The sequence below is a fragment of the Equus przewalskii genome, chromosome 19 (genome assembly GCF_037783145.1).
Source record: "Equus przewalskii isolate Varuska chromosome 19, EquPr2, whole genome shotgun sequence".
Lineage (NCBI taxonomy): Eukaryota > Metazoa > Chordata > Mammalia > Perissodactyla > Equidae > Equus > Equus przewalskii.
In genome coordinates this window covers 38,178,376-38,201,060 of record NC_091849.1, presented here as the reverse complement: position 1 = coordinate 38,201,060, position 22,685 = coordinate 38,178,376, and the positions used below count along the sequence as shown (strand labels likewise).

General features: G+C 48.7%; 1 protein-coding gene across 1 annotated transcript in view; it reads left to right on the top strand.

Moving 5' to 3' along the window:
- Positions 1–22,685, top strand: part of BTBD9 (BTB domain containing 9) — a 381,962-nt gene that overhangs the window by 342,861 nt on the left and 16,416 nt on the right. The window contains exon 10 of the mRNA XM_070586015.1: positions 16,281–16,359. Within this exon, the coding sequence (XP_070442116.1) occupies positions 16,281–16,359 (79 nt within the window). The remainder of the gene's footprint in view (positions 1–16,280; positions 16,360–22,685) is intronic.

The following is a 22,685-nucleotide window of genomic DNA, read 5'->3' as shown; positions in this document are numbered from 1 at the left end:
TCAGTTTTCTCAGCCATCCCCTTCACCCAGCAACCTCCCTTCCCAAGAAATGATACAGAAAAATAAGCTGATTTAGCTTCAGTAGCAGTCTTACAGTATTTTATTACAGGAGATTTCCATGTGCCAAGGATAATGTTTAACCTTGTTGAATGCAATTTGACTTCTTGGCGTCTGCCTTCAACTCTGCAAAACCCTCAGAGCAGGGGACTAGCACCGTGAATAACTAGGGGTAGATTGAAACACAGCCTGAAAAGAAGCCATATTTTTGTGCATGTCTCATGGCTGTTTGTTTACCATGAAGTAGTGAAGAAGTCATTGTTTGATGTCTTAGCCTTGGGGGCATGAACAAAATTCAAAGTAGGTGTTAAGGAATATGCTGCATCGGATCTTGAGCATGCAAACATACACACACACACACACACACACACACAGCCTAGGTTCACAAAATATGTGGAGGGACTCTCTGAGATTGCTGGCCTGAGGGGAGTCAGGGATCCTCACAAAGAGGGAGATGCCTGCTCTGCAACCTCTTTCTCCCTGATTTTGCTCGTATGGCTGATTAAACTGGTCTGATGATACCCTCTGGCCTGCCGTACCTCCAGCCTCTCTCCTTGCCCAGCTAAATCCCCCTACTTGTCTTGGCATCTTATTTTTGTGTCAAATTATCTGAAGTATTTAACTCCACTTATGTACGTAACACGTGCCCTGGTTATCTCCTGTCCTGTTGGGTTGTCCACCGCGCTCTGTGAGTTCACAGGGAGCCATCGACTGCCTCTTTCCGTCCTGCACTGGGGCAGCCTGGCTGAAGGCGCTGCGATGGGCAGGGCAGGCGCGCAGGGGAGGGATGCCTAGGAACCATCTAGGGAGGGGCTGGAGAGACTTAGAACCAGCCTGTGGAGTGCAAGGGGCCTGCAAGTGAACTCATACCTCTTGTAAGTCTTAAGAGAAGTCTAGGACAACAAAGACTGGACCCAGAATGTCATTGACACCAACTTGAGGGGGTGTTGATGATTTTTATCAAGAAAATGTTTGAAAAGAGGGAGAAATGATTTAAGTTCAACTTTTTTATTGACAGAAAATGTTCCCCCAGAAGAAAGACTGTTAGGTGCACCGAACTGCCTTACATCAGCTTGCAGGTCATTCACTGTCTTGTTTTAATTATGTTGAATGTGGCAGTTTATGCAGATCCTGGAAAGGGCCTCCATGGGGCCTGCCACGAACACTTGTCACCTTTTCATTTACAGAACTCATTTTCAGAGATTCCAGCGCGTTAAATGGCTCTAGGCTAATCTTGAGCGCTTCTGTGCTAAGAGCAATAGTTTTCATCACAGAGAAACATTTTTTTGTACTCTGGAGATTTTTAAAGCTCTCCCAGTGCCCCCAATTTCTTATCTGTTCAGCTGCAAACATCAGGCCCTTAATGGCTGGAGAAGGAGAGTCTATTTTTAAGTTTTCTTACTGAATGTCTCCCCGTGTGTTAGGTGCTGAACGAATTTGGCATGTCATCAGATCTGGAATACCCGCAGGGGCTTAGTGTAATTTTTAGGTATGAAATCAGTCAGGTTTGATTCAGAAATGTCTGGCGGTCCCTCTGGGGGGACACTGGCTTGCTCAGCTGTGTGTACTGGGGTGGGTTTCTGAGGCCAGGGCCAGGTTTCGTTCTACATAGGCTTTTGGCATGAATTTCCATAAAAGCAGCCTTTTTTTTTTTAAACCTGAAATCCAGGGGCATTTAGTCCTCATTGTGTTCTGAATCCTTTTGGTATTTAAAACACTAGGAAATGAAATTGCCAAATTCTTAACATTTGAAAATTGGCTCCTGCCCATGCCTAGTGCTCACGTTTCCAACGTGCATCTTGGAGGGAGGGTGCCTCTGGGGGAGAGATGGAGGTGGCACTGGACAGCCACATGGAGCCTGGGAGGAGGCGGCACTCTCCTTGGAGGTGGCACTCTCCTTGGAGGCAACAGCCTCTTCAGAGCAAGCCTGCTCTCCTCGCAGGCTGAAGGGAGCCACTCACGTCATTAAATCAGTAATTCTGTTGAGCATTGTGCTTGCCGGGGACGAGGAGTCCTCTGGGGACCAGCAGACCGACTCTGCCCTCTCCCCCACCAGCCTCCAGAGCTGCCAGCTCTTCCACTGCCATTCAGTGGAGACTTAGACCCAGGTGGTTGTTGTATTTCAGGCAAATGTTAGCAGAATTCCCAAGTGCCTGAGCCAGGCACTGGGAGATCAAAAGTGGGAACATTGCTAATGAACAACATGGAGCAAATCAAGGTATTTGGAGTGTGCAGGGCCATGAGGGAGGAAAGGTGAGTCCTCCCTCACCCCTTCTCAACCTCTCCCCAACCCCCATCAGGGGTGGCCTAAAGGAACCCAGTGTGTTCTGGATAGGAACTTCACAACATACAAAACCACAGCCCCAGAAAGGCCTTTCAGCCTGGACATACCCGGTGCTGGGTCCAGATCATTCTACTCAGCTGCCATCACTGAGGGAGGTGAATGGCCAGCCCAGAACCTGTGCCATAGATGGAGAGCCCTTGCTCTGAAAGAGTTTTGTCGAGGCTCTTCTGCTCTCCTCACCTCCAAGGGCCATACCTGCTCTCCTTTAATATCTCCAAGAGCAGGACTCCACAATCTCTCCTGGTCACCACATTGAGTGGTCTCTAATTTCTCTGGTGGGCCAAGAGTTACTGCGCAGTTGCCAGGATTGGCAAGTTGCTGATTTCCCTTCAGCACATCAGCCAGCGGTGGGCCCAGTCACATCAGAAGGGTCAGTTGGTGAACTCAACACAGTGATGGCAAAATGTTGGTCTACACTACTCTGCCTGACTCCTGAAGTCTGGTCCAGACTTATCTCCAGGGACAGCTAGGAATTTTGGCCTGCCAAACAAGTGGCAGCAAGAGTCCCTTTATTTGTTAACTGCACAAACACACGCCTGTGCAACCTCTTCCTGCCTGTCCCTCGCCGGCAGGGACTACTTGGTGGTATTTATTCCTCAGAGGGGGAAGAAAAGATTTTGTTTCTGATGTGGACCTAAAACCTTATGAGCAATGAATTTTGTCTGAAGAAGATGAATAACTGATAATTGGCTAATGGATAATCCTTCAATATCAGACAAGGTTGAGCCAAAGTGAGTTTTTTATGCAAAATCCATATTTATTGTAGCCTTTGAGAACTCCAAGGAAATGGACAGAAGTTGGAGAATTCCGGGGTGAGGACCTTCCATCTCCACGTTGTGTCTTGGGAATTGCTTTGTTGAAGTTCTTTCAGGCTCTAGGTCTCTAAACTCTGAGCAAGATTATCTTGGACAGTAGCTATTTCTGAACCTATTTCTTATTCCCTTATTTGTTCAAAAATCTTCTTAGAGGAGTGAACTTTGTGACATAGAAATCTTTGTACCTGAAAAGCTCAGCTCTGTTGGCCAGCTTCACCAGCAAAACTAGTGGATGAAGGCTCCTGAAGAGTCTTTTGCCCTGAGAGGGGAAGGAGAGGGGTGTTTCTAGGCCCAGGAACGCAGATGGCAGGGGACACAGTGGGCGTCTGGGAGGGTCTGCAGGGACTCCTGACGCTGCCTAGCAGTGGGCTTGAGACGAACTCTCCCTTGAAAGAGCCCCAGGTTTCTGAGAGGCAGGTAATAGGCAAGGGTAAAGGTCATTAATTATAAGATCCAAGTGTGACAGAAACCCTATTAGAAAGAACACGTCTCCTCAAAAGACTTTCCAGACATTTAAAACTGTTTCAACAGAGTTTAAATTTGCAGGGGAAACCGTTAAACCTTGTAAGAAACAAATGCCAGACCGAGAGGGTGCCTTATAGACACTAATTTGATTGACCAGGCCTCCGTTGTCTCTACACCACAGAAAAGCTCTGGCCCGCATGCAAATGTGCCTGTGCGCACGCACACACATACACACCCCAACACACCAACTCCCACCACCAGTTGTGTACAAACATGAATACAGGGGCAGGAAGAAACATGAATTTTCTTTTCTGCATGATACTCAAAACCATTGCGTTTCTAGCACAGCTGCTGCTGCAAGAAAGAGAAAAGCACTTGGCCTCAGAGTCTGTTTATGTGTTTGAGCCGAGGCAGCGATTTTTGTTGCAAGGAGCTTTAAGTGAGACAGACAGAGTCAGAGAATAAGAGAGAGAGAGATAATTATCTAAATTATGTTCGTGCTATTATCGAAGACGAATATAGTTAAAATGTAATTAAATATGACGGGCTAGCAGGATGTAAGCCAAGCTTTGGAATGCTAATCATCAATTACTCCATCCCCGTAGGGGAATCAAGGCGCGCTGCATGGCAGAGTGGGATCGGGCAGCGAGTGAGATGTAGATTACAACAGCCCCGCTCTCCCGTCTCCCCCACGTGCTCACTCAGACACTCCACCGATGTCCCCAGGACACATAGCTTTCCGTAGCTGCCACAGGGTTAGAAGCTCTCAGCTCAACTTATGTGAAGAGCTGGAGGAAGGGTCCTGACCTTCTCTTTGAGAGGAAACCTCTCTGAAAGGGAAAATTATGCTATGAGCAGGGAAGAGAAAACCCAAGACCGGCTCACATTAGAGCAGTAAATGCAAGTGCATTCACCGGAGAGAGGCCTGAAATTCCCCTCAGCCACAAAGTGTAAAATCCCCACCTACGTCCAGAATCCCAGGGGCAGGAGGAACCTGGGGAAGGCTGATCTGGACTATAATTAGGATAGAAGATGACATGTGTCCGTCCCAGCAAGCTACTTGCCACCACCCATCCGCAGCCCGAGGAAGGGTTCCACCTTGGCTGTACCTTGAAAGCACCTGAGGAGTTTAAACAAGACTCCTGCAGGGCCCACCCCCAGAGATTCTGAGTTTTAATTGGTCTGGGGCGGCCCGGGAGTTGGAATGTGGAGAAGCTCCACAGAGTAACCTTGTGTTAACCCTAGTCAAGGGGGACGCAGGCAGCAGCGACAGAAGACTGTCAGCTGTTCTGTCCTCCTGCGAACCTCAGTTGTCCCTGTCTCAAGGCCCAGAGAACAGTGTAAGAAGATGGACTTTTTTTTACTGAAACATAATCTGTATATCAGCTCTGATGCTAGACTCCCAAAGAATTTTGAGGTGCTGTGGGATTCAGTTCCTGTACCATAGGTTGAAACTTAGTTCATTCCACTCGAATACTGCCTGAGCTCGCTCTAAGGCTAAGACAGAAACCTGGCCACCTCCTTGGCCGGGGGGGGATGTCAGTGAGCAGAGCAAGCCAGGGCAGACTCCAGGGACTGATGGACACCACCTAGGAGTCGAGTGAAAGAGGACCCTAGGATGCCGAATCTTCTGGTAGTCGAGAGAAACCAGAAATTTATGTTTTTACATGAAATCTCCTAATTTTTAAGTGGCGGCTAATTCAATTTTTTAAAAATACTCAGTAAGCCAGAAAAATATGTCTATGAGCCTCCCATGTGAGACCTTTGTCCCCAGTGAGCGTTTGGCCGACCAGCGTGTGACTAAGTGATCACTAATGCCAGTGGCTCCTCACAGTCTGTTTTCCTGCCCCCTCTGGTCTGCAGGCAGGTTAGACAAACTGGGCACCATCTTTCCTCAGCCTGGTACATAGATGGCTCTCAATAAATAGTTGTTGAATGGACAAACAGGGTGGCTGAAGTGAGCCCAGAATCCCCGAAGTCAGGGCAGCGAGACAGCTGTTCAGTCCAATGAGGCCTCGTGCAGGGCGATGGAACTTACTCCCACGGAGCTAGGGTAGACAGACCTCACGGAGGCCTCACTTTCCACTGGCCTCAGAGATCTGGGAGCCAGGGAACTCTTGGGAAGGGGTTGAACAGGATCTGGGCTGACTCCACCTCTTTGCTGCATAGGAACCCTCTCTGCTCTGCCTGTGGGGCAAATGAGGGGGTCCAGGATGTGCCAGGCTGGGAGCCAGTGAGAAAGACATGCAGGGCCCAGTTTAAGGGCTGTGACAACTCGAAACTTTCCACTTCACCCAGTGTCCTGGAAGATGCGCTCTCCCTCACATGCCCGGTGCAGAGCACATCTTTCCATATGATTAGAGGTGAATGTGGTCCTTGGCCCATCACAATGGCGAGGCAGACGATAAGAACAGCACGCTCAGAGGCACGGCAGGCCGCTGTGGGGTCAGCACTAGAGGCACGCTCGTCAAGAACTGTCAAAGGCATCTTCCAGCCAGTCTGGAGCTCACTCGGGCCTCTAATACCCATCATGTCTCAGTGCCACATGGCTCGGAGAGGGCTCGGTTGATGGGGGACAGCCTTGATTATTTCCTCCCGTTTCAAGAATCTTTTCCCAAGGTTCGTGTTTGTCTTCCAGCCCCTGGGAGCACAGAGGTTGTAAATAAATCTATTCCCCACATGTCCTTTCTGTTCCTCATCAGCACAGGCTTCACTCCCTTTCTTAGCTCTGCTTTCCTTTCAACTTTTGAAAATTTTATTGAAGTTGTACATGTACATAGCTTTAAAAGTCAAGTGGAAGCACAAGGCTTATAACAAAAAGCAGCAGTCCCCTGCCCCACCCTTCCCGACCCCACGTCCCAGTCCCTGGAGGCAGCTGCTTCCCTTTTTTCCCTCAAAAAAAAGTTAGGGGGCCGGCCCCGTGGCCAAGTGGTTAAGTTTGCGCGCTCCGCTTCGGCGGCCCAGGGTTTCGCTGGTTCGGATCCTGAGCGCGGACATGGCACCGCTCATCAGGCCATGCTGAGGCGCCTTCCCATATGCCACAACTAGAACGACCCACAACTAGGATATACAACTATGTACCGGGCGGGGGGGGGGGGGGGTTGGGGAGAAAAAGAAAAAGAATTAAAAAGAAGATTGGCAACAGATGTTAGCTCAGGTGCCAATCTAGGGAAAAAAAGTTAATAGTTTGAAAAGATAATACATCTGAGGAAAATACATTTAATATGGTTTAAAAACTTTAAACCATAGAGTGAAATGTCTCCCCACTACCTCTTCCTCCTGAGATGATAGTTTATGCATAAACAAATGTGTGTTTCCCCGTTTTTTTAATACAAATTTTTCTATACCTTGGAAATCTCTAGAATTTCTCCCTCCCTCCCTCCCTCTCCCTCCCTCTCTCCGTCTGCGTGGTCTTTCATCATCAGCATAGAGATGTACTGTAATTTACTTAACCAGTCCCTAGTGATGAGCTTTTGGGTCATTTTTACTCCCTTGCTGTTCAAACAATGCTGCACGCAATCCTTACTCCTGCTGCGTTCCCAGCTCTGAGTGCATCATAAGCTAAGTGATGTAAGAGGAATTGCTGGCCCGAGAGGGATGTACACTTTAAACGTTGCTGGTTGGGGGTATGTCAGTTCACACTTCCTCCAGCAGTCTGTGAAAGTGCCTGTGTCCCCCACTTGTCCAACATAACGTGATCACACTTTTAGATTTTGAGGCAAACACGTTCATTTCTTTTAGACCTTTGTTTTGGTCTCTACCTTCACGTTTCTAAACTATATGCATATTCTAGTTCTTAATTCTGTTACCAGAATTATCTGTTGTCCTCATCCTTTAAGGATTTAGCTGCCTATGCTTCCCCCAGCAAGGAGGCTGATGCTCCTCCTCTGCCATCCTCCCTCTCTGGTTAGATCACAGTTTTTCTTTGTATCATTTATCGTTGCCATTAGCATGACTATGTAACTGTAGTTCAGAGCTAAGCTGTGTAGTATGCTATGATCACTTTTTTTTGCATTCATTTCCCGCCTCCCGCAGTTAAAAATTACTTAGTTTTCTATATATAAAAATATAAATATATATATATGTATATCTCGTTCATTAATTTTCTGTGTACTTATCACTAATTCTTTCCCCTAACTTTTGCAGAGGGACAGACAGAGTCCTTCAACCTGGTCCGACACATCTGGTAAATTAGGCTCTTTTTCTCCTCTTGAGACGGCCCCTTGGAGCCCCTGCCTTCCCCTCCATCTGGGCTGGTTGCTCTCTAGGTCTGTTGCACAGCTCTCGTTCTGAGGGGCATCTCCCTTCCCATGATCCTAGGAACTCTCCTTGCCTCCATTCCGTGTCAGATGCTCTGTTTTCTGGATCCCATAACTTTCTCTGCCGTAGTTTAATCCTTTGTTTTGGTGGAGCACACTTTCTGGTAGTTTCTTGTGAATGCACTGAGGTTAATTTTTTGAGATTTATGCCTGAATGCAAGTGTCTTTATTCTATTCTAATACATGACTGGTAGTTTGGCTGAGAATAGTCCTCTGGCTGGGAACTAATTTTTCCCTCAGCATGTGGAACGAAGGGCTCCATTATCTTCTAACTCCCAGCGTTGCTTTTGAAAAGTCTCACGTGATTCTGGTTCCCACGTCTTTAGGTTGACCTGCTTTTTCCCCCTCAGAAGCATTTAGATCTTGTAAAGTTTCTCAATCATATGCTTTGGTGTGAGTGTTATCTCGTTTATTGTAGTGGCCTCTTTAACTTGGAAACATATGTCCTTCATAGCTGGAAAAATTTCTCGTGTTACTTTGACAATTTTCTAGCTCGTATCTTTTCTGTTCTTTTTTTCTGGAACATTTACTAATTGGATAGTGTACCTCTTAGTTTGATCCTCTCATTCTCGTATCCTTTTTCTCCTATTTTCTTTCTTTGTCATTTTGTTTGAGATTCTGGGAAATTTTCTTAACTTGAGCTTTAACTATTTTGTTGAATTATTTATTTCAACTCATAGTTTTAATTTACAAGAGTGTTTTCTTGTTCTCCAAATATTCTTTTTCATATCATTTTATTCTTACTTCAAGCATGTAATAATACTTTCTCTTATCTTTCTGACAGTAATATAGGTTTTTTTCCCGGAGTTTTATTCTGCTTACTGAATTATATCTCTCTCCTCTGAGTTATTTTTCTTTTCTGTTTGCTTTTGGTCTCTATCTTTCATGTTAGAGTCTTTGTGGTCCTTGGCGGGCTGTCCACCTTTAAATGTTAGGCGTTGAGAAAACTGTCTGGAATCTTTTTGTGTGTGGATGGTCTTGTGGGCTTCAGTTGAAGGTCATCAGACAGGGATTATGCATTTCATCGGGAGACCCCTGTCCGCTCATTCCAGTCAGCACACCGGCTGCCTGCTCTCCTTCTCACTGGACCCCTCCTCCAGACCTGCGTGGCCATTTCCCCCATTCGTGGAGGTCTCAGCTCAATTGTCCCTGTGCCAGAGAGAACTTCCTTAAATACATCATCTAAGGCAGTGTGCCCTTCTCAGTCACTCACACTCCATTGTTTTTCTCCATAGCCCTTCTTTAACTCTCATTTGCTTTTCTCTCTCCCACTAGAATGTAAGCTTCTTGAGGGCAGATCTAAAACAGGGCCTCCTCCACAATGAGCACTTGATAAGCGTTTGTGGAAGGAAGAATTCAGAGACAGAGAGAAGGAAGGGGAGCAGTATCTCTAGGTCTTTCCTCTTGGGCTGGTCAGAGTCTCCAGAGGGATCTTCCAGTCTCCTGCCGGGGGGTTAAGCCTGGATCACATTGCCCTGGAAGCCAGGGAGGGCAGGGGACTGGAAATCTCACCATCTGGGATATTCACTTCCGTGTCATCCCTCACTCTCAGCCCCCTCAGGATCCCACTCTCTGCTGCGCCTGGTGCCCACAGGGTCCAGACCCTTTGTTCAGGGACTCCAGAGGGAAATCTGTGTCCTGCCAAGGCGGAGGAGGCTCTACCCCCGTGCAGGCGTGAGAGGGGGCCGGGGAGTCTACTGCTCCTCCTACTTGCTTTCAGCCAGGGCTTTGGTTCAGCCGCTGCACACCCCCGCCTGCACAGGTGGCTAGTGACTCAAGGCCATGAGCCTTCCTAGGGTTCTGCAGGAGGAGTCTGCCTGCTTGACACAGAGACGGTAACGTCTCCTCATCCGGTCTGTGTTTTGCGCTCGTGTGTGTGTGTGTGTGTATGTATCATAACACATGTATTTGATATGAAACAGTTATTAAATGTCCTTACTGCCCTTTTAGTGGAGGGAGCAAAGATTAACCCAGTGTTCAGTTTGCCATGTTTAGCTGCCAGTCTGGCCCTGGCCAAATGCTTTCTTGTGTCCATCTCCCCAGTGTTCACCAGGTCTGCTACAGAAAAATTCTGACATTTGCGTTCTCTTCATAGCATAGGCAGCAGAGTCATGTAATTTCCTGGAGCTGAAAAGACCAGGCACCCTTGGCATGGGATCCACATAATCCCCAGAGAAGGCGGGCTGAGGCTTATGATGGAAAGCTATTCTAGGCTGAGGCTGCTGCCTCCCTTTCTCCTGTCGCCCCAGGCCCCGTGAGGTGTTCTCGCCACCCAGACCCTGCCCTGACAGATGGCGCCTGCACACTGCTCCTCCACCCAGTCGCTCTCCTGTCCCCTGCTTGCTGCCCCTAGAGACGCAGCTGTTTGAAGCCAGTGCACCACCTGGCAAACCCACGCCCCCGGGGGGACTAACTCCACCTTTCTCCCTAACTGTTGTATTTGCGGTTTAGTTAATTCCACCTCCGGGAAATTTTTCCTCACATAAGCACAGACATGGTTTTAATCCCTTTCTTCTCCCTCTTTCTTTTTATTTATTTCAAGAACAGTTTAAAATATAGAAAAGAATAAAAAGTAATATAACATTCACTCACATACTCATCCCCAGAATTGACTGTAGGTAATATTTTTCACATACACTTCGTCTTTTTTATTTTAATCAAAGAAATGAAACGTTCCAGTTACTGTTGAAGTCTGCTTTGTCCCCATCAGCAGTCGCATCCTTCACCCCGCCTCAGAGACAACCACCATCATGAATTCAGCATATCTCCTTCCAGAGCATTTGAAAGATACTTTATAAGCATCTGTGTTGCCACGAGGAGCACGTGTCCAGTTTGGTGTGTGTAGTGCCATGCTGTCTGTCATCCTGTACCTTGCTCTTGAGCACAGCCTGAGGCATTGTAGATCTCACCGTCCTGGTCCGTATGGAGAGAGGGAGCGGCGGCCGAGCCTCTGCACTTCGCCAGTTTCCCTGTGTGTGAGCGGAAAGATGGGAGAGTCGTAGCCAGTGGTTACTGTCCTTTTACCCCATATCAGGCACTTTCGATTTTCTCACGGGGCCTCCCAACCCTAAACAGTAAGTACCGCACTGATATTACCCCCATTTCACATGGGAAACTGAGACTGCAGGGGGCTGTCATTTGCCTGAGGTCAGCTTGTGATCCACTCGTGTGTGTGATCTCCAGCCCGGAGTCATGGCAAATGCATAAGTGACGTGTCGGTAATATTGGAGACCCAGGTGACAGTGAGTAGCCAGTGTCCCAGCCTCTCAGTAATTGGGAAGTTGCTCATTGTGCCCTTTGGTGGAAAGAACACAAAGTAACAGTCATTAAATCTGCCTTCTCTTGTTGACTCTACACTTGGCGGCCCTGGGATGTTGGCAGATCACAAGTCTTCTCTTTCTGCCTCAATGTCCTCACCTCCGAAATGGGATTTCCAGTTGCCTGCCTCCCTGCCGAACAGATCGCATTGGGAGCCCAATTAGGCAGGTCGTGCTTGTGAAGCACTTTGCCAACCACACAGGAGCCTGCAGACGGCGGCTTTGAGGAAGCCAGGTCTTGGCCCGCTTCCTTACTCTCCTTGTCCTCAGACCACCTGCCGTGTTCCAGCTGCATCTCCATCACTTATGTGCGTGATAGTATTTAATCCTGATTCCTCAAACACCAGCTTTAAAGAGATTGTTTTAAGCTGTTTAATTACTACTATGGCAACAGCATCATTTTTTCTTCCTTTTTTAACTTTATATATACAGTATTTTGGCCTCACTATGGATTAAATTGAGTTTTATGGGTGGGCCTGGGAACCCAATCAAAATTTATAGCTTTATTCCTCTGGAAAAATTGCCTCCAAGCTTCAAACAACCATTATAAGGGAAGTTTGGAAGCCCACCAGTTTGCGAGCTGGGACCACTGTGCTGTTCGCATGGTTCTCTAGTTAATTCGTGGAAGGATAGCTGATCTCCCCAGAGAGATTATAAACTTCTTAAGGGCAAGTACTACAGCTTGCAGGGACCCCCATTACACCCAGCAGGTGCCAAGCTCAAGAGTGTATTCAACAAATACTTGTGCAGTTTCTGCAAAGCCCAGCTACGTTGTCTGCCTCCAAGAGATGGGTGCTGACGGGTGAGGCTTGAGTTCCCCGGGACCCTCTGCAGTCGTCCTTAAATCATACACTGTCGAACTTGAGGCTCAGGGAAGCAGTGTGTCTTGTCCAGGTTCTTTTGGCTGAATTGTAATTATAGTAGTAACAGCACTATCAGCTATTTTTTCAGCACCTCATATATACCAGCTCTGTTGTAGATGCTTTACATTTGTTAATGTATTTAATCTTCACCGAAAAAGTGTAGTTATTTATTTTTTTTTAAAGATTGGCACCTGGGCTAGCAACTGTTGCCAATCTTTTTTTTTTCTGCTTTATCTCCCCAAACCCCGCTGTACACAGTTGTGTATCTTAGTTGCAGTCCTTCTAGTTGTGGGATGTGGGACGCCGCCTCAGTGTGGCCTGACGAGCGGTGCCATGTCCAGGCCCGGGATCCGAACCCTGGGCCACCGCAGCGGAGCGCGCGAACTTAACCACTCGGCTTCGGAGCCGGCCCTGTAGTTATTTTTATTATCCTCATTTTACAGATGAGGACACTGAAGCCCAGAGAGGTTAAGCAGCTTGCCTAAGCTCACAGAGCTGGTAAAAGTGCAAAACTGAGATTCAAACAGGCAACCTGGCTCCAGAGCCCGTGCTGCCAGCCTCTGTGCCATACCACGTCTAGCCCACGAAAGGCCAGGATGAGAACCTGCGGACTAAGGGGCCAGCCCAGTGGTGTAGTGGTTAAGTTTGTGCGCTCTGCTTCAGCAGCCCGGGGTTCACGGGTTCGGATCCCAGGTGCAGACCTATACGCCACTCATCAAGCCACAGTGTGGCAGCATCCCACATACAAAATAGAGGAAGATTGGCACAGATGTTAGCTCAGCGACAATCTTCCTCACCAAAAAAAAAACCTTGCACCCTTGACTGTCACCCCAGTGACCCTCTGAACTGGAAGTATTTTGCGTAATACTATAGTACTGGCATTTCACTTGCTTCCTGTCATGTGATCTGTATGAAAACCTTGGGCAGTAGGCAAGAGAGGTCCTTTCTTTTTTTTTAATCTTTACTTATACATTCTACCAAATTCACACAGTATAGAAAGGTACAAAAGTACAGCAAGTGTTTCTTGAAATCTTCCATCTAAAGCTGAGATCTTGATCAACATTTCGGCAAACGTTCTTACAGACATCTCCCTTCGAATGCGTATATGTATGGATACATATTTCCAGTTTCCGCATTGGAGCCTCATTCTAGATGCCGTTCTGTAACCGGGGGAGTGGTATTATTTCTGTCAGCATTGGACAAACGAGGAAACTACAGCCCAGAAAAGGGGAGTGATTTGTCTGGTGGAGAGCCAGCAAATGCCAGGGTTGGGGCTTCAATCCTGGGTGGGTTTTTCTGGTTTTAGGGGTAGGCTCTCAAAGCAAAGTCCACATGTATTTTTGGACGCTGGTTGCTGCTGTTCAGATGCTTCCAGCACCCAGTTCTGGCTCTGAACTGAGTGGGTACCGCGCCCTGATGCTCCACGGTCTTCCTGGGAGCGTTGGCTACTACAGAAGAGATTCAGGTTGCTTGGCGAGCAGGAATATTTATACAGCTCTCGATAAACCCCAATGAAAATAGCAGGCGCGCTTTTGCATAGACTAACTGTTGGTAGCAGTTTCCTGGCCCTGTGAAATCTCAGCTGAGGCAGCCTCCTTCGAGGTTGCACAGCAACTGCAGATGTGGCTCAGACGTGATGACCATTCCAGTGCCACCTTATTTTCCCATCAAGCAGCATGTAAAGTTGTTTTGAAGAAGCTGAGGGGAACTGGAATCTGATATTTGGGGAGGGAGAGAGATCTGCTCATTACCTCATCTTCGCCAACTTCCCTTCCTGCTGATACTTAGGTCTGAGGGTTGGTATCCAGTTTTGCTGAAAAGGAAATCATCTATTTAACTCTCAGGCTGTGTTAGTGAAAATGAACTCTAATGTGATTAGATATTAATGCAATGTAATGGAGGATTGGTATTAAATTGAGGCCTTCTGATCTTATTGCTCCACAAATGCTCCCTCCTGCTCAGGCTGCTGCCCTGGCAGCCCTGCTTCCCCAAGCGGAAGTGGGGGGCAGTGGCCCCCAAGCCCTGAGCCCGCCGTGGAAGCCTGGTGTGGGGAGAGAAAAGCAGAGGGGAGGTGGCAAGAGGAGCAGCAAGTGAGAGAAGGGACACCAGGGTTCAGGCCTGGCTCTGCCCAGGGCCGCTCACAGCCAGACCTCACTTCCAGCACTACCTTGGGCCTCCGTGACTTCACTGTGGAGGGAGGTGGGGTTGGACACAGGGGCCTGATTCTGGGCCTGCCCCCACTCTCAGAGCCGCAAGCATGCTGCTGAGGACTGTGAGCTTACAGGTGTCAAGGTTTACCTTTATGTCCAGAAGCACTTGAAGACTTCTTTGATAGGCATAGGGCTAGAAAGCTAAGAAGAAAATCTTTACCTCCTCCTCCACTCCCACCCCCTCCACCTCGATCCCTTTTGTGAAACTGACTTGAACCTAATGGTTGTCACTGGCTGTTGTCACTTGTCCTCGTTGTTTCCCTTTTCCCGGAGGGTGGTCTGAGGAGCAGGCAGTGGACCAGCTTTGGTATGTGCTGTAGCTTCCTTTAGAGTGGGGATGGGACTCTGATGCCCCATGCAGTGCGGACCCTTCAGTTCCCCTGACCCACCAGAGGAGGAATGCAAGTCTGTCGGTAGTTACACGGCTTAGCTCAGAAGTGACAGCGAGGCCCATGGGAGCCCGGGCCTTCCTCGTAGGCCTGCTTCAGCCCACAGCCCACTGGCCGCATCCCACCCAGCAGACTCCCAAGAAAGCCACGTGGGTCTGGGGACAAAACAGTCTGCCACCGAGAAAATAGGCCAAGAGTGCAAGCTCCGGGGATGGTCAGGTGACATCACCTTCACATGAGTAACAGCATTTTTGCAAAGAGAGTGATTTTTCTCATGCTGTTTCCAGAAAACTGCTTTCAGAGGCACAGACTTTGTACATAGGATGGTAACGACTTTTTAATGACCTTAAGGGGCCTGGTGTCCAGGCAGCAGTGAGTCAATCTCAGTGGGAGGCTCACAGTGAGAGAGAAGATGGAACACCTGAAACCAAAGGGAGAAAAACAAACCACAAATACATATATTTTCTTTGGTAGCGTTACTTGGTAATTAGACAATTACGGGAAACAGCTTCCCAGCAGCTGGCATTTCCACTGTGTGCGGAGGAGGGATGGCAGCAACTGTGAACTCCTCGCATTTATTACAGAAAATATTATTGGAGTTTACAGTTGTGGGTGCCGTGCTCTCCTCCAGTGCATTCTGATGAGCTGTGAGCATTAACCAAGAGCAGAGCCCGCCTCTCGGGGTTTGTTGAGGGTCTGCTCGGCTGGGCTTTAAACGAGCTGGCCCAGCGCCTGCTGAGCCATGAGGAATTGCCTTTAAAATATTGGGACTACTTTTGAGTGCGCCCAGAGACTGGCAAGTCCAGAGCATGAACCCTTTGGGGGGATGCGTTTGGAAGCCGGAAGGGGAGGGGCCGCGGCCTGTGGAGGAGGTGCCTCTTCTTCCCCAGGTGCCATCACGTTCCTGGGGGGGTTCCAACAAGAGCCTGGGTTCATGCCGCAGTGAGTGACCCCGCTTCTCTAGCTGCAGTTCTGGGCCCCCACAGCCCTCCCCTCGCCCCGCTCGCATTCCTGCCCTGGTTCCAAACTCACCTCCTCCCGGAGCCTTGAGTGAAGTCACTACACCCACAAGGACGCGCCTCCCTTCAGCCAGCAGCCCTCTGGGGTGGACCCGTCGTGGTCCCGGTTCAGAGGAGCAAATGTATTTAATGAACTGCTGCCAACCTTGGTCACTATCCTGCTTGGCCGCACGCTTGTCACAGTGTGAACTCGGTCTGCACCTAGTGATGCTTTATGGAGAGCTTTCTAAGAATCCCAAGGCACAGTCCCAGAATGGTGGGGGCACCTGCTCTGATAAGAGTGTAGGTTCTCAGTGGGGACACTGTGTCCTTGCTGCCTCCCACAGGCGCGCATTAGTGGAGCCCTGAGTCCTGTCCCTGACCCCCACCCCTCCCACAGCACAGGGGACAGGAGGCCCCCCCTCTCGGCTCCATCGGCCCGCACCGACGGCAGGGGTAACTGTACCGTCTAACCAGGCAAATGGCTGTGCTCTCTCTCACAGGTCCTGGCAATCAGTAACTTTTGAAAGACAGCCTGCCTCCTTCATCCGAATCGTTGGAACACACAACACAGCAAATGAGGTAAGAGTCTCCTTTCGTGAGAGACCCTGTGATATTTCATGATGTAAATGCTACATCCCGAGTTAAGCGGAACTGTTTGTTCTACCCACTAATGGCCGTTGTTCAGACAGCTTGGTACAGAAGAAAGTCCTGCTCTTGCACAGTGGGGATATCGTTATCATTTCTGGATGTCTCTTCAGTAGCAAATGAAAACCAGCTCCTATGGCTTGCTTACTCCCACCGTCCTCTCTGTGGAGCCGGCCACCACAGAGACCTTGAGAGGTCAAACGCCCTGTCCTCAGAGTCTCAGCCTTCCCAGACAACAGCTATTTCTGAGCTCCCTTGGCCCTCTGAGCGTGGCGTTTAAGGAGCCCAGCCCCCCGGGGGTGGCTGTGGCACACAGTTGCTGGTTTTCTCTGTCTACTCGGTCCTGTGCACATAAATGTTTGAGCGAGCCTCTCCCTTCCAGGCCTGTTCCTCCCCTGGCACCCGGGCCTGATGCCAGGGGCAGGCAGGTGTTCTGGCCGACCGTGCTGTTTGTAGATGTCCCTTCACTTTGGATTTAGCGAGGGAAGGGGGGCAGGTGGTTTCTCTCGTTTTTGGTCCCCGCAGCCAGGGCGGCAGTCAGGTGAGCCTGGCCTCCAACATTGCCCTGTGGTGCTCTCTGGAACAGAAATGGCTCCGGAGAAATGCACTGGGTTCCTCTGATTGGAAAAGAGAAGACAGTGCCCACAGGGAGTAGAGAAACAAGGACGCTTAAGTATGAGGGAGGGTGCTGTTAATAATTGTGCCAGGATGGTGAGGGTCGGCCAGGACCAAGCCAGGCACGCCTGGACTGCCATCCGCTCAGCAGTGTGGATTCCCATTGGGCTCACAGAGGCACCTCGGGGTCTACTTAGACTATTTAGGGTGAGAAGAGCGTTTGTTTCAATTTTGAGTTTAAAATAATCAATATGCAAGTTAATTGCTTACCTTTTCTGTTCTTCAAGTGGGTGTTGAGTGAGCCCTCGTGGTGAGGGCTTGATGTCTAGCGGATGGCCGGGCTGTGACTTAGTCTGCTGCATACACTCTTGCTTTTATAGTCATGGGTGTTTGGTGTCTACCTCTGGCGATGGCTGGTGAAAGACAGGAATCATAGGAACGGGAAGGTTGAAACTCAAGAGGTAAAGGAAAGGCATAAAAAGAGTAACAGTTCCTCAGTTTCTCCTTAACATAATCTTGCTCAGCTCTGTGCAGGACCAGCTTCCTGGGCATGCGACCAGGACATTTGCCTGGGCCTCTGCACCTGGAAGGGGGCTCCGTGCTTGGGGTTTAATGCTCTCCAGCACCATCTTAAAATTCTTAGTGATTTTACCTTTGAATTTTTTTCTCTAAGGGAAGCCCCATGGGACGGTGGAGCATGCACCAGGGGCCTGGAGCCTCAGCTCGCTCACAGGCCCGCCTCTGCCCCTTTTGGCCTCCCCAGGATGGGTTCTCAGCCACCTGCCCAGCTGCCCCACGACCCCTGCCCCACTCCACTCCCACTTGGGCCCTGGCATGTCTGCAGGGGGGCTGGATCTGGTATGAGTCATAGCGTGGGGCCGGCTCCTGTGAGGGTCTGACCTGGCCTGAGGAGTTTCCCTGTGCCCGAGGGAGTGCAGCATTCAACAGCAAATGAAAACCCCAGGACGGGTCCAAAGGGAGACTGTGGGATAAAAGAAAAAGCTTTTTTCCTGCTTTTTGAACAAGAGGCTCTAAATGTTCATTTTGCACTGAGCCCTGCACCTGACATCGCTGGCCCTGGACTCGTGCATTGTGTTCATCGGATCAGACTTCTCTAGAGCACGTCAAGGTGTTTGCAGTACTTCAAAAAGCATTTTAAAAAGTGAAAATATTGTGATGATTTATATGCATTTTGCCTTTTTATTTATTTAGAATAAAAATGATAACCGCCCACAATGTGTTTCTTGCAATTAGGAGCTTGTAAACAGAAGCCTAAAACTTTCTACCGCCTCCTTTCAAACAGACCTGAAAATGGTGAAAGTAAATCAACTGATATTTCTAAAGCACAAAATTAAAGACTGCCAAACTTCAGGCCACAAAAGCACTGTTTTCTTTTTTTGACGATGTAACAAAAGTAAATTTGAATCTACATTTTAATAAATATTGATCCCCAAACTAAACATCATATTTTTAAAATTTTTACAATAAATCCTAACTTTTCCTACCACTTAAATTTGTTAAATTAATTGTGTGTATTAGTTACTAAATTGGAAAACAGTTTCAGTTTATCTTTACATAATAATCTATTGAGCTAAAATTAAATATTTTTCATTTGTAGTCACTTGTTTCTTATATAACACACCCAAAAAATAAAAAAGACCAGATTTTTCCTTAGTTGCTAAACGTGACTCTGCAGTTATGTATTACAGCAGTAACCAGAGGAGACTGAGAGACACTGGGGTGAGTTTGCTCAGGGTCTTCTTCCGGCTCTCAGCCCGAGCGCCCCACCTCAGTGACCAGATGAAGAACTACCCCTCACAGATCTCTAAGACTGAGGGCAGGATCTTCTCTCCTTGATGAGTTTCCCAAAAACGTCTGTGCAGGGAGCCCCAGCCGCTTGGGACGAGCCGATGTGGAGACTGGACCAGCCAGTTCTAATGGGCTGACTAGTGGGTCACTAACTAACTGGGGTCTGGTGCATTGGGCTGAGTGATTTGCTCGGCTGCCTCATTGAGTCAGTTACTGATCAGGGGAAAAAGCCTCAAGGTAGTGTCGCCAACTGGGAAACATCTTAAATCAGAAAATAATGACTGGGATCGTAAGGCAGGATACATAAACTGTATCATTCTCAGAACACATAAGAAGGCACAAAAAAGTGGAATTTCACTGGGCATCAAGAATATAGCAAACTCTCAAAGAGAACGTTCTTGACTGCAGCGTCCTGGGTTCTGGGATGTCCTTTGGAAAGGAGCATCACCTGTCTTAGAGGACAGTGGGGATGTGTGTCAGTCGGTGTGGCGAGGCTCCGAGGTGTGAGGGATGGGTTGCATTTGAGGGAAGTGGGGTGACTCCAGTTAGGCAGGCAGGGCTCCTGGGGAGGCAGCCCTGCAGGAGAACTGTGATGGCGCAAAACCTCTGGGAAAGGAGGCTGGGGCAGAGTTGAGAAACCAGGGTGGCTGGGGGTGCAGGACAGCCCTGATCCCCAGAACCATGCCATCAAAGTGTCGGAGGCAGGTGCCTCTTCCTCACAGTGGAGGGCAGTGCAGAGGGCAGCAGGGTCCTCAGTCTGTCACTGCTTGTTTGCTAGGTGACATCAGCGGCCTTCCTTTAGTCAGAGCCAGGACCTGTTTCCCTTCAGATTCTGTTACCAACCCAGAGGCTGTTTTGTGCAGGTGCTGCCCCATCCAGGGAAGGAGGGTCAGAGCAGGGAATGGTGGGGAAAGTGCAGCTTGGAGACGCCTGTGAGCTGAAGAGCATTCAGAAGAGTTGGGGTTGGGCTGTTTTGGCAAGAGGTGGAAAGTGGCCTGCACAGTGTCTAAGTGGCCAGAGCTGCCAGCAGCTGTGTGACTGTGGCAATGGCAACTGCCTCGACCTCCATCCCAGCCGTTGTTGGAACAGCACAGCGTGCCGAGCTGCTGCAGGGTGGGATTTCTTGCCCAATGTGGGCTTTGCTGCAGTGGCGGCCGGGCCTTCCTGCTCCAGCGCGGGCTTGGCTGCATGTTAATTTCCCGGCTTCCCTCCTATTGCCGGCTCTCAGGCGGGCTGTGGAGGCTCAGATTTCCTGATCACCTGTTCTGGCAGCTTCTGATTTCCTGTGGCATTTTATACCTCTCCTCTGGGAAGTGTATGTCTGCTGCTGGCATCTGTCTCTCATCTTCCTTTGTGAGCACCACCGCAATGAATTCATTGAACTTTTTAGCTACGTTTATGACTTCTGTCAATAAATTCCCCTAATGCTTACCTTAAAGACTCCACCGCTTCCTTCAGTGACCTCCTGCTCCTTGTGTACATGGCGCCGTCCTTGTGATTTATCTTAGCTTCTTAGAACATTTCCTTTCATTTCCCAGAGTGTGTGTGTCGTCTCCTGCTCCGTCATCTCCCCTGTGCGTGGCATGCTTCTCACGGATCTCGTGTTCCTCTCCTTTACCCTTGGACGCCTTTCCCACACTCCCCCTCTCTACCCACTCTCGGGGCTTCCTTTGTCTTCCACTCACGCTCAGCACTAGATGGCAGGCACATGTCAGTGTGTCTCGCAGCATGTCCCCTCCCATCCTGCTCTCCTTCAGTCTGTTCTCGCTCGTCTGATTCTCCCCAGTGCCTGTAACCAAAAAGGTCCTCTTAGCTGTTCCTCAGTCACATTAGGGTGATCTCAGTCACCAACCTAACCATCGTGTGGCCATTCTGGCATGGTTGCCCGTCTACCTCAACTGCGAATCCACTCTGAGCCACTCAGGCAGCCGACACTGTTCCCCTTCTAAGCCTCTCTTGTCTGAAAAAGGTTAGAGACTGGGCCTTGTCCACACCACCACTAGTGTCGGCGGATCCGAAGTTTCTCCCCAGTAACTGTGGCGCCACGCGTGCTGGTGCCAGTACAGCACCTCTCACAGGCCCTTCCCTTCTGTTTCATTAATTATCGCAGCAAAATAACAAAGGCTCACTCCTACATCCTTAAAGAGAGCAGTCTGGGGCCAAAATGAGATCCGTCTGTGGACCCAGAAACATCAGTCAGTGTATTGAAAGAAGTAGAAGTTACGCCTGTTTCTTTTTACTGCTTTTATGAAAACCCGGCTTTGAGAGCAAGTTCTGGAGTGATTTTGCAGTAGGCAGAGAGCTCAGGGGCACAAGCAGTCCCAGGAGTTAAAAAGGACTGTAGGAAAAAGTAACTCTCTGCAGTATGGAAAGACTGGGTTCCTGCTCACAAGCGCCACGTAAGAGCCTTTGTCAAGTCAATAAGAGGAACTGAGGATGGTATCGACAGTCTGCAGGCCGCTCGCAGCGTTCCATTTTGTTTACTGAATTTATGTAGCTGAGGAGAGAGGCTGTGTCCTATTTTTCTTTGTATCCCTGGCACCCAGCATGGGCCTGGCGCGTGTGAGCATAGAGTACCTGTTGGCTGAATGAGTGAATGAACCATTCAGTCTGTCCATCCATCTCTCCCTCTCCCCATCAGTCAGCCAAATGAGAAAAAGCCTTAGTGAAACAACTTCTCATCGTCAGGAGACCCTGGCATCCCATAGCAGAGTTTCCATAGTCAAGCTGAGGAGATTGTTAAACCAGAAACTTCTGTAAATGGAAAAGTATGTATGCCAAATACCTCAGTATCTCCTAGTTTAGGACCCTTATAATAATGATAATCGTTATTATAATAGCGGTAGTATTTACTGAGCACTCCTATGTGCTAGGCCCTATTCCAAGCCCTTTATATTGATTATACTATTTAATCCTTATATGTGAAGTAGGTTCTACTCTCACCACATTTTAAAAATGAGGAAACTGAATACCAAGTGCTGGCAAAGGTGTGGAGCAATGGGCAGTTCTCCACCAGTGCTGTGGGAGTGCAGACTGACACGGTCACCCTGGAGAACAAGTGGTGTGATTTGTTAAAGTTGAACCCATGCATGCCTGCTTGTGACTGAGCATTTTCACACCTATGTATGTTCTCTAAAGAAACTCTTAATACAAGTTCATGATGCAAGAATGAGGACACTCAGGGCAGCACTGTTCATACCAGACCCAGTCGGGATACCACCCGATCGTCCATTCCCAGGAGAATGGATGAGCAGGGTGAAGTATGTCCAGGGGGCTGCGATGCATGTGGATGGATGTCACGGCATCACGAAGGAAAGAAGCCAGACACAAAACAATACGTATAGTAGGGTTACATTCATATAAACATCAAAAACATGCAGAACCAAACTGTAACATTTAAGGATGCATACACAGGTGGTAAAACTATTTAAAAAAAAAAAAAAGCAATGGAATGATTACTCTTAAACCCTGATTTGTCATTGCCTCGGGGTGGGGAGGCTCGGATTAGGAAGGGCCGCGTGGAGAGACAACGAGGCACGAGTGACATTCCTGGTTCTTGACCCAAGGAGAGTTTACATGATGTTCACTGTATAGTTATTCAACAAGCTGTACTTCTGTATTTCTTGCACCTTTTAGAGTATAGTTTTCACAATAAAAATGTCTTAAGCAAAAAGGAAACATGGATGGGGAAACTGAAGCTGAGTGCTGTGAAGTGATTTGCATAGGGCCACCCGGCTGGGGAGGGCAGAGCCAGGACTGGAGTCCAGGCAGCCTGGCTCTTAACATCCAGGCTGCTTCATCTTCCAGAAACACGTAATAACTAGTAAAGGCACAGA